The 25,192-nt window shown below is 37.4% G+C and overlaps 1 protein-coding gene across 4 annotated transcripts; it reads left to right on the forward strand.

Moving 5' to 3' along the window:
- The first annotated feature begins 5,358 nt into the window (after nt 1–5,358).
- Nucleotides 5,359–24,764, forward strand: Fam161a (FAM161 centrosomal protein A). Of its 4 annotated transcripts, none has more exons than XR_009225020.1 (7): nt 5,359–5,641; nt 11,326–11,558; nt 13,484–14,614; nt 14,970–15,137; nt 17,021–17,137; nt 23,344–23,498; nt 24,179–24,315. XR_009225020.1 is itself a non-coding variant. In XM_046423283.2 (7 exons), the coding sequence occupies exons 1-7, from the start codon at nt 5,456–5,458 to the stop codon at nt 24,321–24,323; spliced, it is 2,118 nt and encodes a 705-aa protein (XP_046279239.1). In that variant the 5' UTR covers nt 5,359–5,455; the 3' UTR covers nt 24,324–24,764. The 4 variants fall into 4 exon arrangements, 2 of the variants coding, with proteins under 2 accessions (XP_046279239.1, XP_046279241.1); XM_046423283.2 differs by having other exon boundaries at nt 17,021–17,120; nt 24,179–24,764; XR_009225022.1 differs by lacking the exon at nt 14,970–15,137.
- Nucleotides 24,765–25,192: the final 428 nt, after the last annotated feature.

Consider the following 25,192-nt stretch of genomic DNA (forward strand, 5'->3'; position numbering starts at 1 on the left):
TGGAAATCCATATGCAACAAAATGAAACTGAATCCCTTTCTCTCGCCATGCACAAAAGTGAATTCAAAATGGATCAAGGAGCTTGATATCAAATCAGAGACTCTGCGTCTGATAGAAGAAAAAGTTGGCTACGATCTACAGTCGGTGGGGTCGGGCTCCAAATTCCTCAATAGGACACCCATAGCACAAAAGTTAATAACTAGAATCAACAAATGGCACTTACTCAAACTAAAAAGTTTTTTCTCAGCAAAAGAAACAATAAGAGAGGTAAATAGGGAGCCTACACCCTGGGAACAAATCTTTACTCCTCACACTTCAGATAGAGCCCTAATATCCAGAGTATACAAAGAACTCAAAAAATTAGACAATAAGAGAACAAACAACCCAATCAACAAATGGGCCAAGGACCTGAACAGACACTTCTCAGAGGAGGACATACAGTCAATCAACAAGTACATGAAAAAATGCTCAACATCTCTAGCTGTCAGAGAAATGCAAATCAAAACCACCCTAAGATACCATCTCACTCCAGTAAGATTGGCAGCCATTATGAAGTCAAACAACAACAAGTGCTGGCGAGGATGTGGGGAAAAGGGTACACTTGTACATTGCTGGTGGGACTGCAGATTGGTGCAGCCAATTTGGAAAGCAGTATGGAGATTTCTTGGAAAGCTGGGAATGGAGCCACCATTTGACCCAGCTATTCCCCTTCTTGGTCTATTCCCTAAAGACCTAAAAAGAGCATGCTACAGGGACACAGCTACATCGATGTTCATAGCAGCACAGTTCACAATAGCAAGACTGTGGAACCAACCTAGATGCCCTTCAATAGACGAATGGATAAAAAAAATGTGGCATTTATACACAATGGAGTATTACTCTGCATTAAAAAATGACAAAATCATAGAATTTACAGGGAAATGGATGGCATTAGAGCAGATTATGCTAAGTGAAGCTAGCCAATCCCTAAAAAACAAATGCCAAATGTCTTCTTTGATATAAGGAAAGTAACTAAGAACAGAGTAGGGACGAAGAACAGGAGAAGAAGATTAACATTTAACAGGGATGAGAGGTGGGAGGGAAAGGGAGAGAGAAGGGAAATTGCATGGTAATGGAAGGAGACCCTCAGGGTTATACAGTGGAGGGGGTAGAGAGAGAGGAGGTGACGGGAGGGGAGAGGAGGGGAGGGGAGGGGAGAGGTGGGGAGGGGGGAGGATGGGAAAGGCAGCGGAGCACAACAGACACTAGTATGGCAATATGTAAATCAATTGATGTGTAACTGATGTGATTCTGCAATCTGTGTATGGGGTGAAGGTGGGAGTTCATAACCCACTTGAATCAAAGTGTGGAATATGATATGTCAAGAAATTTGTAATGTTTTGAACAACCCACAATAAAAAATTAAAAAAAAATAAAAAATAAAAAAAAAAATTTTTAAATTTTGAGACAGGTTCTCACTAAGTTGCCCAGGCTGAGTCTCAAACTTGCAATCCTTCTGCCTCAGCTTTTCGAATAGCTGGGATTACAGGCATGTGCCATGGTGCCTGGCAAAATCTTGCAATTTTTGGTAAGGTAAAATTATGCCTTAATTTTGTGAGGTTTGTTGGCATGGTTAATCGTAAACAAGAACCTTCAAAAAAGAAGACAATAGACACCTGTACTTACTTCTACATGTAGATGTACAACTAGGTATACACAAATATATAAAAAATATTATTTATCATATATATATATACTGCTTCAGGAGATTACCAGTTTCTAATTTTTAGATTTATAAATATACTTTTGAATTTCTAATGATGCTCAGTGGCCAAGATTTTGTACATTGGACCCAAATAAAATATATCCGATCCCTAAAAAAAAAAAAAAAAAAAAAAAAAGATGTTATGTCCACCTAAAACCAAAAAAATAAATAAATAAAACAAAGAATGTTTATTTTGATGTGTTTTTTTCCTCTTCTCTTTGAACAAACTAAGTTATGCTCTCTCAACACAATATCCTCACAGAGTAATTGTGAAGATTAACTGGATTGTCCTCTCAGTTCAGGTGATCCTCTTGCCTAGGTAAAAAACCACAGGCAATAATCTTTTCACAGACTCCATGATAAATTGCACTTTCAGACTGTTTTAGATAAAAGCAAAGTTTATCCTAAATCCTTCCTTTCACTTCACTCACTGCAGTAGTCACAAAAATCTTATAAATCCATCATTCTTTAATTACATACGAATTACCTTGGGAATCTTATAAAATACAGATTCTGATTTAGTAGGTCTGAAGTAGAACCTGAAAGCCTGAACAACTCCCAGATGGTACTGATATTGCAGGCCTACCAACATTTTCAGCAGTAAGATTCAGCATCCCATATTCATCACTGCATCTACTGGCTTGAGTTTAGACCCGTTTCTGCCTGGACCATGATAGTAAGTATCTAATTGGTCTTCAATTCAAAATCTATATTGTTGTCAATGTTAAGTCTCTTAAGCCAGTACTAGCAGGCTCCAACACATCACTGTATCAGTTGACTGCATTCTGCATAGTATATCCTATCTTTAAGGGAATTCTAAGCCATCTCAGCTGGGTGGCTGCCACATTTGCTATTGTGAATGAGCAGCTATGAACTAATTATGTGTAATCCTTTTTGATACATTTGTATGCACATGGTCTCAAATGGAAGGGGATAGAAGATTTGAATAGCACAATTAGATAATATACATTTATTAAAGTCAGAGGATTCAATCAACTTTCTCTGATCATTTAATGCAAGTAGACATTTATAATGAAAAATAATTAGCCAGGTGTTGTGGCCCACGCCTGTAATTCCAGCAACTTGGAGGCTGAGGCAAGAGGATCAAAAGGCCAGCTTCAGCAGTTCAGCAGACCCTGTCTCAAAATAGAAAATAAAAAGGGATACGGATGGGTTGGGATTGTAGCTCAGTGGTAGAGCACTTGCCTAGCATGTGTGAAGTGCTGGGATAGATCCTCAGCACCATATAAAAAATAAAGGTACTGGGCTGGGGATGTGGCTCAAGCAGTAGCGTGCTTGCCTGGCATGCGTGCGGCCCGGGTTCGATCCTCAGCACCACATACAAAACAAAGATGTTGTATCCACCGATAACTAAAAAATAAATATTAAAATTCTCTCTCTCTCTCTCTCTCTCTCTCTCTCTCTCTCTCTCTCTCTCTCTCTCTCTCTCTCCCCTCTCTAAAAAAAAAAAATAAATAAAGGTACTGTGTCCACCTATAACTGAAAAAGGGCTAGGGATGTGGCTTAGTGGCTAGGTGCCCCTAGGTTCAATCCTCAGGACTGAAAAAAAAAAAAAAGAAAAGTAACTGGAGGAGGGAAGGTAAAGAGGAAGTGCTATGTGCCTATATGAATATATCACAATCAATGCCACTGTTTTATACAATTATAATGCACCAATTTAAAAAAAAATCCTTGTAGATCCGCTCATTTCTGTTCTAAATAGTTTGAGGTTATGTTATGAGATTTTAAAATTTTAAAAATTGCCGATGAACTACTCCTCCATCACACAAACTATGTCCTCCACACTCATTCCCATTATTTTACTATTTTATTTTAATCTTCCATTAATGCAGTGATTCAGTATGTGGACCTGTCTGGCTGGTTTTGAGTTGGGCTTACATCAAATCCCTACAGGGATACAGGCAGCCACAGAACTAGCTGCATATCCTGTCACTTTGGAGACCTCTCTGGCTTCAGAGCTTCCACCTCTGGCTTCTGCTTAGTATCAAAAAAGGATCCGTTCCAGAGTGAGAAGCAATTGCTTTCAAAACAAAGAGCAGTCTGAAGGAGCTGGTGAAGTAGAGGATTTTACAGAGGCTCACAATCTCAATAGACAAACAAGAAACTTTCTGAAAAGAGCCCTGAACTCAGAGATGGGTTGTAGTGTAGACTCCCCACATAACGAGGGAAACAGGGCAACTTTATGGTAGAGAACGACAGCTGTTTAGGTAACCGGTGGCTAAGACTTAACCATGCCCGCTATTTGGGGGCTTGGTCTCCATCACAGTCAGGTGCTGCAGAATGAAGGAACCCAAATCCCGAATGGAAAGGTGGTGGGAGAGAGGTGCAGGTGGGGATGTCTGTGGTTAAGGTTGGGCTCTTGTGCCTTCCAATCCAGCCAGTCTCAATCTCAAAACTGAACTCAAAACTGAAGAACCGGATTCACATTACCTGCACTGTGACTGGTCAGAGCGCCCGGCACCAACCAACTCTGGGCTTTCATTAGTCAAGCCGAGAAAAACGCATGCGGGACAACTAGTAACCTCCTTATAATTGGCCGATTCCTGCTAGTTCTCAAATCAATCAGCGGGGAATACACTACCCTTCCCATTCTCTGGCTCCTGGGGGAGCTATGTTAGGCAGTAGCCTGTAAACCCTGCTGCTTTCTTCACACAATAGCACCGCCTGCTTCCTCCTCTTCCGTCTCCTATCATACTATTTCAGCTAATAAATATGCGCTCTTTTCTTCATAAAACTAATTGTTTCATTTATATAATGTGAGAAGTCTGCGTTTAGGAGGTTAGACACTAAAGAGGGGAAAGAATGTTCGGTTCAGTCGGTCAACTTTCTAAACCAGCAAAGACTCAGTACCGTGCTGAACGCGGTGGCACAGCATGTAATCCCAGCGACTCAGGAGGCTGAGACAGGAGGATCACAAATTCTAGGACAGCTTCCGCAACTAAAGCAATTTAGAAGCAACTAAAAGAGAGAGAGAGAGAGAAAGAGAGAGAGAGAGAGAGAGAGAGAGAGAGAGAGAGAGAGAGAGAGAGAGAATGAGAGAACCGACTCCCACTGTCTAGTAAACTGGATAGTAAGTTAAATGAATTAGTGATAATTACAAACTGCCAGTGAGACACTCATTTGAACAACTCTTTTAAGATTAAATTCGACTTTGGCTTGTTTGTACAGCAGTTGCAGTAATAATTTCAGAATGCCAGGTTAAACTGCGTTTTTTTTTAAAGAATGATATTCATATGAAAAAATTTTATCAGTTTTAAGGATGTTAATACAAACTCATGGAGAACAGGTAAACTGCGGTTTAGTTTTATACCTCAGGAGAGAAGCTCAGCGGAGGATTTGGGGCTTCTGGGAGCATGCCAGGATTTTTGCGTGATTCTTTTTTAAATTTTTTTTCTTTTTAGAGAGAGAGAGAATTTTTTAATATTTATTTTTCAGTTTTCGGTGGACACAACATCTTTATTTTATTTTTATGTGGTGCTGAGGATCCAACCCAGGCGAGCGCGTTACCGCTTGAGCCACATCTCCAGCCCTTTTACGCGATTCTTGATCCCTAGCGGCTCCTGTAGCGTTCCTAGTAACCGCGCCCCTAGTAACCGCCCACCCCAAGCCTGGAGCCGCTGGGTTGCTAGAGGCCAAGCCAGCTTACCCGCCCCGAGCCAGCGCTGGCGCTCAGGCTTCGGAGGCGGGGTGATGGCCTCCGTCTCCCACCGAGACGCGAGGGTAGCGGCCTCCAGTTTCCACATGCCGGTAAATCCCAGCACCGGAGCGCGGGTCGCCCAGTACGAACGTGAAGACCCCCTAGAGGCCTTGGCGGCAGCGGCGGCGGCTCTGGAGGAAGACGAGGAGGAGAAGGTGTTGCGGGCCACGCGGGCGTCGGTAATTCGGGGCGGGACGTGGGCCGGGACTGGGCGCGGGCTTGAAGGCTGGTCCACGTCCCTGCCCAGCAAGGAGGCGCTCGAAACGCTGTGCCCAATGCAGACCTCTACCTGATGATCCTGGCCCACCATCATCTCCTTTCTCCCATGAAAATTGCTAAAATTCAAGGCATTGAAAATTTTTAAAATTTTACTAAAGAGATTGTTGTAAAAATTTATTAGGGAGCATTTTTATAACTATTTTTAGAGAATACAAAGTCAGAACTTTACTCCCTACTTTCCAGCATCTGTTAGGACTGGATATTTCCTTTCTTCTTTAACTTGAAGAAAACTATCCTCTAATGGATGATCCATAAAAACACGTGAATCACTTTGCTGTCAGGAGCGTGTCTTATCATCTTAAGACCTGGTTTTAGCAGATTTTAACATAGTACATAAGAAGTGAGTGCTTAAAAAAAAAAAAAAACCCATGCAGAATTCAGTGTCTAGATGAGACACAGATATGTATACAGATAAGTATCCAGACAAGCAAGTAACTGAGATCCCAGTGCCTCCAGGGGGTCAGGGGTTCTGCAGGGTGGAGTGAGACAGCTTTTTCACAGATCAATTTTCAGTGTCAGATGTCTCCTGGACACCTGTCCAGCAGATGGAGGATAGAGTCGGCCATCTGTTATAGTCACTTAAAGATGGAAACCTTGATTTTAAATCAGCAGTCTGCATATATAAACTTCCTTATACCCAGTTAAGGTTTCTTAATGCCATATGTCCAAAGCAGCTCAAATACAAAACATTATGGTCTAGGGCTAGTAGAAATTACTAGGTGTTTTGACATTTTAATTCTTTTTTTTTTTTTTTGGTACTGGAGATTGAACTTTACCACTGAGCTACATTACCCAGTCCCTTGTATTTTTTAATTTGAGACAGATTCTGGCTAAGTTGCTGGCTAACAACTTGAGACTCAAACTTGAGACTCTCCTGCCTCAGCTTTCCTAGTCCCTGGGATTGCAAGCCTGCATCATTGCATCCAGCTTGAAATACTAATATCTTTATACTAAAACTATTCATGAGAAAACCTGTGGCAACATCTTTTATGGCCAATATTTCACCAACAGACAGACACCTCAAGGTTATCCAGAATGAGGCAGATTGAGACCATGAGCATGAATCAGGATTAGAGTCCTACTAGAACCAGTTTCAATTATTCACAACTGACAGTAGATAATAAAAGAGGCAAAATGATGGAGTAGCCACTTGCTAGGTGATATTATAACATTGTTCCTTAGCCCTCAGTGTTCCTATCTGTAAAAGAACTATAATAATTGTCTCTCAGCTGTTAATGAAGAGCAAATATATATACCACAGCTGCCAATGGGACTGTCATTTGAAAAACTCCTTTGAAGATTAAGTTCTACTTTGGTTTTCTGTGGTAGGAGTTAGTCATTTCTGCAAAGCAGAAGCAAGGAGACTGGCCAGGAGTCTATTGGGTGCCAGGGACAGTGGCTTGGACTTAGAATCCAGTGGTGATGGCAAGAAGTGGACAAATTTCTCTAGAAAAGACATACTGCTGGATTGCATGTGAAGTCAAGGAACAGAAATCAAGAATGCTCATCCCCAAGTTTTCAGTTTGAACAGCTGCATCAAATGTAATGCCATTAGTTGAATTTGGGACAACTGGGGAAGGAATATGTTTGAGGGGCTGGGTAGAATCAAGGTTTCAGTTTTTGATATGATAAATTTGGGATGCCTCTGGAACTACCAAATGGAAATGTACAGGAAGAAGATGGGTTTATGAAACTGAAGTCCTATGGGCTCTGGGCTGGAGATTTATATCTGGGAGTTTTCAGCATTTCCAAAACAATGAAAATGGATCACAGATCACTTAGGGAGAGAGTGTAGAGAAGGGTTCTAGTATAGAGCTCTTAAGAACCTCAACATTTAACAGCCAGAAAAAATAGGCAAGAGATTAAGGAGCCACCACAGTGGTAGGAGGAATGACAAGAGGCTGCAAGGTTCATAGTCATTGTTTTTAATGATGAGGGAGGTGTCACCTGCTGCATTTCATCCTTGAAATATGAAGGAATGAGAAAAGGGTCCCAAAAGGAAGCTTTGTAGATGGGGACAATGAGGGAGCTTCCCTTTGATGGTTTCTGTATTCCTAAAATAAAATAGTTAGGAGGGCAGTTGAAGGATAGGGGAAAGGGAAAGATAAGCAGAACTTAATTGCTGGGAAGTGGGAGCCATCTTCTAGAAGAGATATGGGATGCTGGGCAGGTGAAGTGTTCATGAGACGTTGTTTGGAATATTCTTTTTTTTTTTTTTTTTTAGTACTAGGGATTGACCCCTGGAGCACTTTACCACTGAGCTACATCCTCAGCCTTTTTTGTTTTGAGACAGGATCTTATAAGTTGCCCAGGCTGGCCTCAAACTTGAGATCCTCCTGCCTCAGCTTCCTGATTTGCTGGAGTTATAGGGATTTGCCACCATGCCTGGCTTGTCTTTTTTGTTGTTGTTGCTAAGTTACATTTCAGTTATGACAATAATACATGAATACTTTCTCCTTTTAAAATATCACTTGTTAGTTGGGTGCAGTGGTACACACTCATTCATAGTCCTAGCACTGTGGAAACTAAGGCAGGAGGATTGCTTGAACCCAGGAGTTCAAGGCCAGCCTGGGTAACATTGTGAGACCCTATCTCTTAAAAAAAAAAAAATCAAATATTACATATGAGGCTTAGTCCCTTATAACACTTCTCCCCTGCAAAAAGAAAATCTGGATACCCACCAACTCTCCTGAGTAGGAGGGAGAGAGTGTAGAGAAGACCACTGTTTTGAAATTTTATGTATTCTATTCTTCTGGACTTTTTTCTGTCTTGTATATAATATTTTAACAGATGGTACATATTACAAATATAGACATAAAATACAGATAGACATAAAGTTCTACAACTTGCTTTTTTTCTTTTTCATTTATTGGGGATTTACCCATGTTAATACATGTAGGTCTGCCTCATTTCTTACAAATCCTTTCCAATGAAAAACATTTCTGAATAAAAATTTCAGAATTGCCAGTGAAACTTTATAGACTGCAATACAAATAGTTCCTTATGCATGCTGACACTAAGGAAAGAACAGGTGCTGGAAAAGGTCATTATCTAAGTGGGTCAAGCCAATCTCAGGAAGATTATCCTCTAATCCAGGGGCAGCATTTGCAACATTCCACAAAAAGCGGAACAATTAAAGGGAAAGGAAGAAAAATGTCTGTGACCTGTGTTATTTAACATACCAAATGTTTCTGGGTGGAGACAATTAAAGATGAAATTAGAATCTGTTTTAGGTAAAACACTGAGATCACTGTCTGAAAAGTTCTAGCTAGTATTAACAGTATTAAACTGAAAATGGAACACATACTGTGCCAAAGTCACATGTAGTCTAAGTAGAATTATCAGACCTGCCACAGTCTCTTCAAAAGCTTCTCTTTTTCAAATAATTCTTCGAGGTCAAAGTAAATTTGACCCATTTTGTGTAAACAATTGAAATAAGATCTTTTAAGAGATATTCTCAAAGGATGAATGGTACCACATGGATGCTTTTTTTGCCTAAAAATAGTTTCTTTGGAATAATTTCTCTGTTTTATTTATAGTTTTTGGAACTTAGGTCTTTTCCTTAATACTCGTAGAATGAAGACAGCTCTCCATAGCTGCCAGAATGTTTGCATGATTCACTCATTTGAAGGGACGGATTTTTTTTCTTTGTTGGAAACTTCTTTTTTGTTTGTTACTGTGCATTCACTTGTTCAACAAATATTTATGGTCACTTGTTAACCAGATACTTTTCTAGACACTGGGAGCACCAGAGTAAACAAAGCAGACAGATTCTTACCTTCGCAATGCTTGTTTTCTGGTAGGGGCAGGCTATGTAGAATATCAGTCGTTGAATACTTCTGGGAAAAATAAAGCAGAGGAGGGCTGACAGTGAGTGGGGGAAGAATTGTCATTTCAAATAGGGCAGTCAGTCAAGACTTGTTGAGAAGATGGCATTTGAGTGGAGACCTCAAGGGATGAGCAAGTGGGCTCTGCAGATTTTTGGATGAAATCGTGAGGAGAGGGAATAAGTGCAAAGGCCCTGAGGTAATTCTGCTGATTCTTCCAGCTGCAAACTAAATTCAGCTGGAATAACAAGGCACACATACAAACAGCAAAAGATATTAGAGAATTCTCTTAATTGATTTGTATGACATATATTAAGTAGTTTTTTGATTCGTGGACCTGTTGGTAACAAATTTCTGCATATCAGTTCTACTGAAGAAAACTTGTTTTCTTTTATTTGTTTTTTCTAAGTTACCTCCAAGTGGTACAACACTGGCCTCTTGTTTTTAGTTCACAAAAAAATAAAAACAAAAACAAAAATCTCCACGTCCATTAATTTTTTTCAATTTTCTGTCAGGAAAGCCTAAACAGATTTATTTTCCAGAGTCTTATCAGATTGAATCTGTAACTTTCTATAGCAAATATATTTTATTCATTTGAGTGTTCCAGGCAGTAGGTTAAATTTAAAAGCACGGTTGACAACCTTTATTCATAGTATCATGAATAATTTCAACTCTTTCTTGATTGGGAACATATTAAAATTTTTTTATTTGTGGAAAAATGAGATTTTAGCTCTTTAGTTGCTTCAATTAAAAGAACTAAAAAATATGTGAAAGGAGTGAGGCTTGACTTGTATGTAGAATATATACAAACACATATTTCTCCTTGTGTTCTCAGTCCCAAAGATTCTGTCACCGATAGGAGTTCCTGCTGTTGCTGTCCACAGGAACAGTGTTCTAAGAGTGCCCTCCATCCACTCCTAAGTCCTCTTTCCTCTCTTGTGAGGTCTTGTCCCAGCTGGCTCCTTGATAAACCACTGAGAACTTTGTCCCTGACCCCACTGACCCCCATTGCCTCCTCCATTCTGCTGCCTTCTCCCCACTGGCGCACCATAGAGCTACACTGCAGGAGCACAGCTCAAGGGGCAGCATTAGTTCTGGTGGTTTGGCTGTGTTCCTTTTCATCTCAGTTAAAACAACTCAGGAGGCTCCTTATAGAAACGCTTTGTAAAGGATGGTTTGGTCCTGTCCTAATACTGTGAATGCAGTGAGTCAAAAACCTTTTGTTGGTTGACCAGAGAACCATCCATTATAAAATGGTTAAATAACTTATTTTCTTGTAGTTTGGTCTCAGTTTCTCTCATGTTTGGTTTTGTTTTCTCTGTTTGTTTGTTTTTGGTGTTGGGGATTTAATCGAGGAGCACTTTTACCACTGAGCCACATTCTACCTCTTTTTATTTTTTAAGTCTGAGACAGGGTCTCAGTTGCTCAGGGCCTTTCTAAATTGCCGGAGGCTGTTTGTGGCTCGGTGGTAGAGCCCTTGCCTAGCATGTGTGAGGCCCTGGGTTCAATTCTCAGCACCACATACAAATAAATAAAATAAAGGTCCATCAATAACTTAAAAAAAATATATGTGTGTGTGTGTGTGTGTGTGAGAGAGAGAGAGAGATTAGGGGAAATATGGGGAAAAAATCATTAAGGGAAAATGTAAATATCCAAAAGTAACTTATAATCTAATTGGAAGCAACATTTGGATCATTATCAACTTAATTTGCTTTTAATTCCAAATGTCATATAACAGGTTTTTCCCTCCCTACCAGGCTGATTTTAACACCAACTTTTCTGGGTTGGATGAACATATGAACTATGAGGACATAGTGCACTTTTCTGATGTTTACTACTCTAATGAAGAGTATTTCAGGAAACTAGAAGAGCTGAAGGCAGCCCACATAGAAACTATGGCAAAATTAGAGAAAATGTATCAAGACAAATTAAATTTAAAGGAAGTTCAGCCACCGATCATCAAGGAAGATGTTCCTAGTATTTCTTCCAGGTAAATATGTGCCTAATGTCATTTGTGGACTATAAAATAAAATTTATGCTTAAAAGTGGGGAATAAATTGTTTTTTAATTCAGAATATTTACTCTCAAATATTCTTTTGTAGTCTTGGGCCTGGTGTGTGGTTCAGTGGTAGAACGCTTGCCTAGTACATGTGAGGCACTCAGTTTGATCCTCAGCACCACATAAAAACAAAGTATTGTGTCTATCTACAGCTTAAAAAAAAAATTATGTGTTCTTTTTGTACTCTCAATGATGGTAGAGAAGGAATTTTATTATTTATTTATTTAATTTTAATTTTAATTTTTTTTGTGGTGCTGGTGATCAAACTCGGGGCCTTGTTTCTACTAGTCAAAGTGCTCTACCACTGAGCCACATCCCTATCCCTGGGGTGGGGTTTTATTCAAAATCTCTAATGACTTATCAGTTTCTAGGTGATCTCTTGCTTTGAGAGACAATTGGTGGTCATTTGGTTTTTTTCTCTTGGACTTATCACCCACAGACCTGTAGACATGTTTCAAAATATTTAGGCTGTCCCATTTTAAATTATGAACATTAAGATTTAATTTTAAAAAACTTTGTAACATATAGATTAACATAAGATCTTAAAAGATTCAATACAAAGGGCTAGGGTTGTGGCTCAGCAGTAGAGTGCTCACCTAGCACATGTGAGGCCCTGGGTTCCATCCTGAACTCCACGTATAAATAAATGAAATAAAGGTTTTATGTCCACCTACAACTAAAAAAAAATACTAAAAAAAAAAAAAAAGATACAATACAAAGAGTTCAAGAGTAGGAGATGTGAATCTTTAATGTTTTCAAAATCGTCTTTTTTTTTTTTTTTTTTTTAATATCAGGGATTGAATCCAGGGATGCTTAACCACTGAGCACATCCCCAACCCTTTTTATTTTTTATTTTGAGACAGAATCTTGCTAAATTACTAAGGCCTTGCTATGTTGCTGAGGCTAGCTTTGAACCTGCAGTCCTCCCTCCTGTCTCAGTGTCTGAGTTGCTGGGATTATAAGCAAGCACCACCATACCCAGCTCATCTGTAATTTCAAGACCCATTTCTCCTGTGAATTCTCTTGTTTTGAAACTTAAGACCAGTCTCTGAACTCACCCAGTTGATCAATGCTGATTGCATATTTCCTGTGTGCCAGACTATGCCTCAAGGAGAAGTCAAAACCAGGATGACCTCAAGGAGATCAAAGACTAACCAAGAACCAAAATTGCATTACAATATGATATAGCAGAGTGTTACATTAATGAGGGAAGAAGCAGTTGATCATACCAGGGTATTGGAGAGATGCAGCAAGAATTTTCCACAAAAGAAAGTGTTATACCTGAGTTCAATCTTAAAGGACAAGTAAGAGATTCAGCAGATGCAGGAAGTAGGGAATGGCCTTCTAGGCAGTAGAAAGCATGTGTGCAAAGGTATGGCGGCATAAGAAATCATGATGTACATGAGGAACTTCATGCAATTGGATGTGGTTTAAGAATGGTGACTGGAGGTAGGGAGTGGTAACAGGTCAGACTGGAAAGGTAAACAGGGTCCAGTCCTGAAGGGCTTTATGATGTAGACTTTGTAGCAATGAGAAATCATTGAAAAGTTTCAAATGGGGGAGTGATGTGATCAGAGGTATGTTTTAATATGATGACTTTGAAAAACATATGGAGAATTTAATAGAAGTTAGATACAAGGTGACTTTTTTACTTTCTTGTAAAATGAGAGCATGAACTAGATAATTTATAGGCATGTCTCAGTTGTGTTCTAAATATAAATGATAATTTTCACAAGCCCTGTCCAGCCTTTCTCTTATAGCTAATTATAACCTGATCTTAGAAAATATATACCTCTATTTTAATATTTGGTCATATACCAAATTGAAACTATACCCTAATTATTATTCTCACTTAGCTTTATATCAGAAAAGAACTCCTATCAACATGTTCCATTAATGACAGCACTTTCAGAGCCTGACTTAGGCCGGTCCTCCTCCTTGCATACTTCTTCCTCTGAAGAAGATGTGCCCAATCTAGAAAAATACACAATGATGAACTATGCTAAGGATCTCATCAACAACATGTGGACAGACTTTCGTGTTAAAGATTATATTCAGTATGAAGATACTGACTTTCAGGCAAATGAAAAAACAAAGAAGAAACCAAAAGAATGGGTGCCCAGGATTACAATACCTGCTCCTTTTCAGATGATGATTAGAGAACAGAAGAAAAAAGAAGAGGCCATGAAATCTAAACCAAATATTGAAACAGTACATCAGCTGCTCAAAAAACAAGAAGAAGATTTAGAGTGTAAGAAGAAATTCCGAGCCACTCCAGTTCCTGTGTGTGTCCTTCTCCCCCTTTATCATGATATGGTCAAACAAAAAGAAGAACGAAGGAGGTCTAGGAAGGAGAAAAACAAAGAAGCTCTTCTGAACTCACAAAAGCCATTTAAGTTTATTGCAAGAGAAGAACAGAAGCAAGCAGCCCAGGAAAAGCAGCTGAAAGACTATTTTAGATCTAAAAAGAAATCAAATTCATTTAAAGCTAGACCCATACCTCGTTCTACTTATGATTCAAATACCAGTGACAAGTTAAAAGAAGAAGAGCATTATAAAAACATGAAGATACAGCCGAGATCCCAAGAACTTTTACAGAATTCATCCCCTATGCCAACTTTCAGGCATTCTAAGGGTCCTGGACAGGCTGGAAAGTCAAGGTATAAACACAAAGCCAGGTACCCGACTCATGATGTTGAAGACCTTCCTGAGAAATATAAAACAGGCTTCCCAGGACACAAGGATTCAAAACTCTTAACTGGCAGTAAACCATCTGATCTTCATACATCCTCAAGTGCATCTGCTAAAAGAGAACCCCTTTTGACAGACATTAGAGCAGATGAAGAAAATTTGAAAGAAACACATTGGCCTTATCAGTCTCTAAGACACAAGTCATCAGTAAGAAGTACAAGTGCAAAGATCATGCCTTGTAACTGCAACCCTCCAGCGCCCACAGTATCTTCCAGAGGAAGGGAACAAGCCATAAGGTAAATAACTAGGACTCGGTATTGACTGACTCATGTTTGCTAAAGTAGTGTATGCAGCTCTGTTGATTTTATGTTGGTGAATTTGCAAATATTAAGAAATTATTGTAAGATATTTTACTACATAATTTAGGGTGTTTTACTAAGGATGTTGCTCTAAGAATGTATTTTTAATTTTATGAATCTTTGGGTATAGAAATGGTTATAGTCAGCCTTGATTGGATTTCCAGTTTCACAAATCAGAGCCTTCTCAAAAGGTTGTCTTTTTTTCAGCCTTTGAAATATCCCTTGTTAAATTTTTGCTAAACAGCTTTCTCCTTGGCTTAAAGTGAATTAAGCCTTAGTTTGTTGCCCTCAGGAGATCACTTGAGGAAAAGAAAATGTTGGAAGAAGAGAGAAATCGGATCCTAACTAAGCAGAAGCAAAGAATCAAAGAATTGCAGAAACTCCTGACAACCCGGGCTAAGGCTTATGACTCACATCAAAGTTTAGCTCAAGTTTTTAAGTCCAAAGTAAAATATCTCAGGTATTATGAAAGAATCCTGAACTCCAGAACATTGGTTTCCAAACTTTCTTTTTTCTTAATCAGTGGCTATCAATATATATACAGATTGAGAGTGGTAATAGTATTTTAAGTTATGAATTTAAATTATAACTAGTTACTTATACTCAAAATGCATACATGAGTGTGCGCTTAGACACATAGAAACACATACCTTGTGGTGAGAACCAATATACACAACTCCATGGTAAGAACAACCATAAAGCTATGTTGATGAACAAAAACATTTTCTGTTGTGGCCTTAGTTAATAGCTATGATCTTATGTCAGCATAAGATCATAGCTATTAACTATCCTTTTTTTTTTTTTTTGAGTGTGTATATGTGTGTATGTATATGTGTATATATAATGTATGCATATATAATACATGCATATATTATTATATGCATATATTATATGTGCATATATTATATATATATACACACATATTTATTATTTATTTTGTGTGTGTGTGCGTGTATGCACAAATACTAGGGATCAAACCTAGGGTCTTGTGCATGCTAACCACAAGTTCTACCATTAAGCTATATCCCCACCCTTCTGTATATTATTTTTAATTGCATAGTACAATATTGAGAAATTCTTAATGCTCATAGATAAAACTCTTTTCTTAATATCTTGCCATATGTTAGAATGAACCCAAGGCCCTGCTCATGCTAAGCATGTGCTTCTACCACTGAGCTACATCCCCAGCTCAGAATACTTTCTTAGTAAACAGATGTCAAGTAGTTTTGTTCTCAGTTATGCACAAAATCTGATAGCACAAATTAAAAACATTGTAGAAAATTGACATCTTTTATGCTATGCATTTTTAACATGTGTGTTAAATTAGTGGTATATATTCATTTTGATAGTTTCAATATAAAAAATAGAATCCCTTCACAGAACAATAGAATTCTGCAGTACAGAGTTTGAAAGCCAGTGTTCTGGATGTTGTACATAAAAATGTTCATGTTTAAGTAGGAAAATATCCCTCCCAAATCTGGGTAAGTAATAATTATTTATTAATTTTTATAGGAGCCAAAAATGCATATATTTGTTTTTGGTGATGAATATTCCTTTATAATACAACATTAATCCTCTGATACAGGGAGTTTAATTTGTTGAACTTAAGCAAAAAAAAAAATAAAACAACTTAGAAATATACTATTTACCTATAGAGAGTAAACTAGCTTTTTCATAACACCAACTTGTATATATTAAGCATAATTATCATCTTAAAGGTCATTATTTCCTTTAATCCATGGAATCTCATTATCTTGGTTGCTTTAATATATCTTACATAGAGAAAAACTATATAGTTTAATTCATTATATAGGATCTTGTCCAAAGAGTAAGTATACTTACTGTAAATGTATGTGTTTTGGTTCTTATTCTTCCGTATGTTATATTCCCATGTACCCCATTTCTCCCCTGACTTGCTCCCATTTAATTAATTTTGCCACTAAACTTTAGGAGATCTCATTTAGGAGATACAGTAAGCATGAAGTCTTATTTACAGAAGAACTATTTTGAGAGAAGACACCTATTTTGGTATTTTTTTGGTTTTGTACACTTATAAATAAGAGGACATTCATTCATCTGTTCAGGCCAATTTGAAGCCCCTTAGTAGTATGTTATGTTTTGAGGATTTTGGAAATCAAAGCACCAAGACTGTTCCCAGGGTGATAAAATATGTACTCTCAAAACCTAGGATTTTTATTCTACATTCCATGAGAATTTATCAGTTTAGAAAAGGAATTGACGTAAACTGCTAATAGCTTCTTTTGTCCTCTAAGCTAAATGTTATATGTGCAAGTTTTTTTTAAATGACCTTTTTAAAATTTTATTCCTTTTATTTGATTTTAGAAAGAGTGAAAAGGAAAGAATGAGAGAATACCGACAAGAAATAGAAGAAAGAGAAGAAAAATTAAAAAAGAGGCCACTACTATTTGAAAGAGTTGCTCAGGTTGTGTTTATTGGAATGTAAGAACTATTGTCAGCCTCTTTGTTTTGTTTTAATATCTTTAGCTCCCAAGTTTACAGTCAGTTTTTCATATATGTTATGATTCTTGAGACACATTATTGTTTTTATGATGGCTTCATCAAATCATCCACAGAAATAATGTTGCTTAAATTCTAAGTTTTGAATTTTGTTGATGAGGCACATAAGCTTGACAAAGAACCTGTTGCTAATCCAGTTCTCAAACTGTTAGTTTCACAACCTGTTTTTAATGGCCAGTCTTTTTTAAGTACCAACATGGTCAGATATTAAGTTGAAGCTTCATGATATAACTGGACATCTTTGAAGAATTAAAAAATCAAACAAAATGGCTAACTGAATCAGATTTATTTCTGCCAATTTTTAAAAAATGAATGTATAATTTAGTCTTATCTATAATTACTAAAAGGGCTTCCTTTTTATAGGAAAAACAAACTGGTCTAATGGACAGTGGATCCTGATTTTTCTAAATTTTCAGTTTTATAATTTGTTCTTTCAGAGAGGTTTATCAGTTTCAGGTCATCTTCTCCTATGTCCTTCTAAGTGAAGCATTTGTATGGGTCACATTGCTTAACAATAGACAAAATCACTGGAGGTTACTGGTGTTCATCTGTGAATTCCAAGCTGTTACATTGGACAGTAGATAATTAGCACACTGACAGATGAGCATAGTTACAAGACTATACTTGGTTCTTGTCAGTGACTCACTCAGGACAATGGACATGTGTTGTGGGTGAAACTCCACAGTACAGTCTCTCAAAGTTATGTAATCCTGGATATAATTTTATATAATGCCTTTTGTTTTAAGGATTATATTTTTTTTGTCTCAGTTAAAAAATCAGTTTTAAGGGCTGGGGATGTGGCTTAAGCGGTAGCGCGCTTGCCTGGCATGCGTGCGGCCTGGGTTCGATCCTCAGCACCACATACAAAACAAAGATGTTGTGTCTGCCGATAACTAAAAAATAAATATTAAAATTCTCTCTCTCTATCTCCCTCTCTCTTAAAAAAAAATCAGTTTTAAGCTGTTCTATATTATGTAGTATAAAGCAGTTAATTGACTTTTTGATTCAAAAGGTTTTATCTCCAGCTCTAAACTGCAAATTTTTATTTTCACTGCTTTGACAGAAATCTCTGCTTAGATTTTCTGTATACATCTTACCTTTATCTTCCTCTGCAATGAGATCTTCCTGTTGATTTTTGTCCTTTGGTTGAGGGTATAATTCAGGTGACTGACAGCTACTTCTCCTTTTGGTTGAGGGTCACTAAGGGATCTGTCAAATTTTTTTCCTAAGTAATTTGCCCTGTTAGATGCCAGGTGAACTACCTGAATTATTATAACAATGACTTGATTGAACTGGATACAGTGGTGCATGCCTGTAGTCCTGGCTACTCAGGAGGCTGAAGCAGGAGTATGGTTTGCGCCCAGGAATTTGAGCCTGGGCAAGATAGTGAGAACCCTATCTCTTGGAATTATTATTATTATTATTATTATTATTATTTTGGTCTTTCTGCTTTGCCTTTTTTTTTTTTTTTTGCCATTCATTATGTCTTCTCCTTGTCATTCCCATTTTCCTGCCAAAATGTTAACCCTGGGTAGGCTGTTAATAACCTTTGATAACAGTGGCAATCATCCATTTTCACTGATTCTATGCTATAAGGTAAGTCTTCCCATATTATAGATGAAGAAGCTTACATTGAAAGAAGGTAAGTAAACTCATTAAGTTTATAGTTAGTAAAACTGAGGTTGGAACCCAAGTTGACCTACTTCTAAACACTTAACTCTAAGCTGTCCTGCTTTGTCCCAGAAGACGAAATCACAACTCTTAGCATGATATACAGAATCCTCTGTGATCCTTTTTTATCTCCTTAGTCTATTTCCTGCTGTGTTCTTCCCATCCCTGTCTTCTTTCTCCATGTACCCCCTTTATTTTTGGGCTATTTCAGACTATGCTACTACTTCCAAACTTGAAGTCTGTATTCATACTGTATTCTTAACATCCTTAGAGTCTCTATTTTTACCTAACTCCTACTCCTTCAAGTCTTAACATGCAGTCACTTTTTGCATTATTGCCCCAGGTTGGGTTGAGTGCCCTTTTCTTTGTGTTCTTTCACTAGCCTGTGCACCCATCTGTCATAGCACTTGCCACAGTTTGGAAAATATCTATTTGCATGATGGTCTCTCTTCCCTTCTAGCTAATTCATTTTAAGGGTATTGGCCAAATCTTTGTATTCCCAGCACTTAGCACCTAAAATACTTTCTGGCAGAGTGGAGATGTTTGTAAGCATGTGTTGAACCCAAACTGAACAATTATTATCAAATTGGCCAGACATTGTTACCTTACATTTTTTCTCACTGGGGTTACCCTGGGCTGAGGGCACTACTCTGATGTATTGGTGATGAGTCTCAGTATTAATAAACAGTTTTGTCATGTTGTGAATTCCCACTGTTTCTATGCACCAGAGAAAATGTGGCAAAATAAATGGTTATATAAAATTAAACAAAAAAAAATTGTAAATGTTGAAAACACAGGTTAGTTGCGCAGCTAATATTTCTTTTCCCACTTTTGGCCCTCACAGATTTTGTTCCTTCACTCAAAACCTTTTTCTCTCCCCATACTCTCCTTACTTCCCATAAGTGCTTGTTACAAAATAAGTATTTGGAAATTGTTAAATAAATGAAAGAATTACTACAAACTAAACTTATGATGATAGAAAAATATTTTTCTCTTTGAACTAGGACACTGATTATAGACATACTTTCACCATCACATGTTATTATTATTTTGGTTCCTGGAAGAAATAAAGGCAATCCTTTTCAGCAGAGTTTTGGGTTTTTTTGTTTTGTTTTGTTTTTTTAATGTTTACTTTTTTTAGTTGCAGTTGAACATAATACCTTTATTTTATTTATTTTTTTTTATGTGGTGCTGAGGATCGAACCCAAGGCCTCGCATGTGCTAGGCGACTCTACCGCCGAGCCACAACCCCAGCCCTTTTTTGTTGTTGTTTTTTGGACCAGGGATTGAACTCATGAACACTTGGCCACTGAGCTACATCATCACTGAGTTGCTTAGTACCTCACTTTTTCCTTTTTTTTTTTTTAATATTTATTCTTAAGTTTTAGGTGAACACAATATTTGTATTTTACATTTATGTGGTGCTGAGGATTAAACCCAGTGCCTCGTGCATGCTAGACAAGCACTCTACCACTGAGCCACAATCCCAGACCAGTACCTCACTTTTTCTGATGCTAGCTTTGAACTCTCGATCTTCCTGCCTCAGCCTCCTGAGCTGCTGGGATTACAGGCATGTGCCACCGTGCCTGGCTTTGTTTTGTTTTGTTTGTACCAAGGATTGAACCCAGAAGAGCTGAACCACAGAGCTACATCCTCAATGCATTTTATTTTTTATTTTGAGACAGGGTCTCAGTGAGTTGCTTAGGGCCTCACTAAATTGCTGAGGCTGACTTTGAATTCAAGATCCTCCTGTCTCAGCTTCCCAAGTTAAGGGATAACAGGCATGTACCTTAGCAGAGTTTTTGATAATAAAATAGTTATTTTATTATCTGTACTTTTTTATTTCATTGTCTTTACAGTTCTTTTGCATGGTGAGATGCTGGGGGGAAATACTTGTTCCAATTAAAAATAATTAAACATTGTTTATCTTGAAGTAAATTATTAAAAGATAATTAATTCTATACTGAATCAACATGATTTTCAATTAGTTAACACAAATTATTACTTTCTTACAGTCTATTTTGCTGTGACTATTGCTGCTAATTAACAGCTATTTAATAAATTCACTTGCAGCTTTATGCACTGCCCATTTAAAAGAAAGAATTATAGTCTTCCTGCTGTTGAGTTATCCCCTAGCAGAATGTGCCCATGATTCATTATAGACCAAACCATGTGTCCTGTTTCTTGGAAATCATAGGATTTATTAGTTGAGTAGATATTAAGTTGAATTTTAAACCAAATTCCAATGAAGTATTCCTAGCATTGACTTTGGTTAGTGTCATTACATTTAGTTTGCTTAAATCAGAATATACTGTTCTTAATGTGTCCAGAGTTAGGTTTGGGGTTTCTTTATTGTCTCCCTTTCTTTATTGTTCTCATTTCTCACTTTGCCCTGTCTTTTAGTTCACCAAGGTTTGTTGGTATTCAAAGCCTCTAAATGCATTTTCACTTCTTTTTAAAAAACTGTTGTTATTCACAGATGCATTTTAACCTCATTTGAAGTTAACCTTCTTTTTTAGTTTCCCAGAGTATCAGAAAGTGCACTGGTGATACTTATATCCATTGTAATTAGTCTTTGCTATTTGTTTTCACTTGTAGAATACTGAACTCCATGAAGTCTCTGAGTTAGGCAACTATCTGACAACTGACTTGCTGGCATCAGGCTTTGAGCCACCTTTATTTTTTTAATTAACTAATCAATTTATTGGTACCAAGGATCAAACCCAGGGGGGTTTACTCCCATCAGCCCTTTTTATATTTTATTTAGAAACAGGATCTTTCTGAGTTAGGACCTCACTTAGTTGCTAAGGCTGGCTTTAAACTGTGATCCTTCTGCCTCAGCCTCCTGAGCCACCAGGATTACAGGCGTGCACCACCACATCCAGCTTGGGCCAAAACCAGTATAGCCACTACCATGAAGAGAAAGCAGTGTAATAGAATGGAAAAGACTCAGAAAAAGGTCAAGAGATTTAGCTCTGCCACTCACTAGCCTTGTTAACTTAAGCCATTTAACCTCTGCTGGAGTGAGGTCTTGGTTTTCTTCATGTCTTTTTCTTTTCTTCTTCCCTGTTAATATTTTTTAAGGTTTTTTTTTCCCCCCTACTGGGGATTGAACCCAAGGGCTGCATCCCTATTTCCCTTATTTATTTATTCATTCATTCATTCATTCATTCATTCATTTAGTGGTACTGGGGATCAAACCTAGGGCCTTGCACATGCTAAGCAAATGCTCTACCTCTGAGCCACATTCCCAGCCCTTCATTTTTTTTGAGACAAAGTCTCATTAGTTTGCATAGGACCTTGCTAAGTTGAACCTACAGTCTTTCTGCTATCCTATCCTTTCCTATCCAGTCACTTTGCTGTAGGTGGAGGTCCAGAGAGCAATTCTGGGTCCTATACTAGTTCAGATCCATTCATAAGAGCTAAAAGTAGATCAAAGCTAAGGCACTAATGTGAACACTGTCACTTTGCAGCTCCATAAAGCCTGTGACCTCAAGAACTGTGATGACTTTCAACTTGTAGCAACCAGGAGACATCACAATTCCAACAGATTTCCAAGTTTGGACATTCCAGAGATTTGAACCCAGTTTTAAATCCATGTTCTTTTTACTGCTATCCCTTGCTTCTTCTACAGAGTAGAGATAACAGTACTGATGATTTTATTTTCTTTAATGTATTTAGGTATGGATTATAAAGAGTTAGCATATAAAATAGAAGAGCCCTCTAATAACTATCACATAAACTTATTCTTACTGATTTTTCCAGGTTTCTTTATATACAGTTATAAAAGTATGTGAAACAAATTCAGTGTAAAGAATAATTACAGATCGACAGTCTTGTGACTACACCCCAGGTTAACCAATAGAGCATTCCAGCTCTCCAGAAACCACTGGTGTGCTCCGTCTAGACACAACCCTCTAGTTCTCCCTTAGAGGCAGCCCCATTCTAACTTTCAAGATGAACATTTCCTTGTTTTTTTGCACAGTTTTACCACCTATGTTTCTATCTCCAAACAACATAGTTTACTTTTGCTGTTTCTGAACTTTTAGGTAAATGAATAAATGTTCTCTTTTGGGTTTTCTTTCCTTTGCTCAGTATTATATTTTGAGATCTATTCATGCTGTGGAAGATAGGTATAGTTCATTCATTTTCATTGCTTTGTGATTAGACATAACTTATCAATCTATCCAGGCATTAACAGATATTGGGCTGTTTACAATTTCAGGTTATTACAGACAGTATCATCCTGAACATTCTTGTACATGTATGCCTCTTGGGGCATAGGTATAGGAGTTTCTTTGGATATATACCTAGAAGTATAATTGCCGGTCATATAAAACACATATTTCGATCACCTGTTATTGATGAACTTAATTTTCACTGGAGCTTCTAACCCATACATTTTTAGTGGAAATTTAAAGTCTGTTCTCATCTAAAAAGATTTGTTTTTCCTATAGAAAAATGCAAGAATGGCAGCAGAAAAGCATTATTCTAACACCCTAAAAGCACTAGGAATATCTGATGAGTTTGTTTCAAAGAAAGGCCAAAGTGGAAAAGTATTTGAAAAGTTCGACAATCAAGAGATGAAAAGTTCCACTGAAGATAAAGAAAGGTAACATATGTAAGATGTCTGAACAGTTTACCTTTGAAAAATTCTTACTACAGGAAAGCATACACTTCTCTGTTTTAAAAATCTTTTACCTAAGGGAATGCATGTGAACTGTTGTAAAACATACTGATATTTTACAGTGTTTGATACAATCAAAATATTACATGGTGATGAAGTATTTTGTTATTAAAACAGAATAACTTAGATTTCTGATATAAATAATGAAAATAATAGCATGCTTTCAAATGAATTTTTAAAAGAGTCACTCAAGTTTTTAAATAAATTAGTTCTCAAAGGAATATTTATAAAATTTTAAAGTTGACACTTTCGTAGAATTTTCTTTTCTTTTTTTTTTTTTATGGTACTGGGGATTGAACCCAGGGGTGCTTAACCACTGAGCCACATCCTCAGCCCTTTTTGTTTGTTATTTTGAGACAAAGTCTCACTGTGTTGCTTAGGGTATCACCAAATTGCTGAGGCTGGCTTTGAACTTGTGCTTCTCCTGCCTCAGCCTCCCTAGCCTCTGGGATTACAGGCATACACCACCTCACCTGGTTTAGAATTCTCTTGATAATATATTGGAACTCATACACTTGAGGAAGACTGGCTACACTGCAAAGGGTTTGTATTCCTATAAACCAACTCATTTTTCCTTTGAAAGATTGATAAATTTCTTCCTCTAGCTTTAATGAAGAAGAAAAAATAGAAGAGAGACAGAATGAAAAAGAAAATTATTTTATTGATACCAGCAGCCAGGATTCTTGCAAGGAAGAAAACGAAAATGATGAAGAAAGTGCAGAAGAAAACTCTGTCGAAGAACAAAACTGAATCAGCAAGGTCTACCCTCTGTGCCCTTGTGATTGATTGTTTGTGGCATCAGAATGTCAGCAGCTGCACTTGTGATGTTGAGAACATCTGTGGGACACCTTTGATAGTGCAGGGCTGTTGAACAAAGCCTGAAAAGGCTGAATCCATCTGAGTGGTGATAATTTGGTCAATTAGAGTAAGGCTTTGCCTATTTAGATTTTTAAAATTGCTACTTATGGTCTGTTTGCAACTACGATCTTGTATTTTTAAGAAGTATTTGGGGAAAAAAAAAGGTTTGAGAATCACAGCTGTTACAAATTGATTAGTTATAAAAATATACATTATTATATTTAGTGGGAAAAATGGCTTAGTATTGAGAGCAAAGGAAAGTATTGGCCCTTGATGATTTAATTAAAAAATTTTCTAGAAAGCATGAATCAATAAAGATTTTGATTAATTATACTATTTGCCCATTCTTTTTATCTGCAATACATTTAGATCCTCAAACAAAATAGATCCTCAAACTTGTTTTGCTAGGTGTTTTAAATTTCTTTAACCATTTTTAAAATATAGGTAAAATATCTACAATAAAATATAGATAAAATAGTTGCAAATTTACATTCATGTCTGCACTGATAATTTACTGTTAAATTATCTATACCATCATCACTTTTTCTTTTTATCCCTTGTCTTTTTTTTTTTTTTTTTCCTGGTGCTAGGGATTGAACCCAGGGGCATCTCCTGCATGCTAAGCACACCACTGAGCTACACTCGTAAATCCCGCCCCCTTCCCCTTTTTTTTTTGTACTGGGGATTGAACTCAGGGACACTCAACCACTGAGCCACATCCCCAGCCCTATTGTATATTTTATTTAGAGACAGGGTCTCAC

Source organism: Marmota monax, unplaced genomic scaffold, assembly GCF_021218885.2.
Source record: "Marmota monax isolate L192 unplaced genomic scaffold, Marmota_monax_Labrador192_F-V1.1 WCK01_AAM20220418_F8-fsc00015, whole genome shotgun sequence".
NCBI classification, from domain to species: Eukaryota; Metazoa; Chordata; class Mammalia; order Rodentia; family Sciuridae; genus Marmota; species Marmota monax.

Coding starts and splice junctions, on each gene's coding strand:
- Fam161a (XM_046423283.2), top strand. CDS start 5,456: ATGGCCTCCGTCTCCCACCGAGACGCGAGGGTAGCGGCCTCCAGTTTC. Junction 5,642..11,325: donor TGCGGGCCACGCGGGCGTCG/GTAATTCGGGGC, acceptor CCTCCCTACCAG/GCTGATTTTAACACCAACTT. Junction 23,499..24,178: donor TCCACTGAAGATAAAGAAAG/GTAACATATGTA, acceptor TTCTTCCTCTAG/CTTTAATGAAGAAGAAAAAA.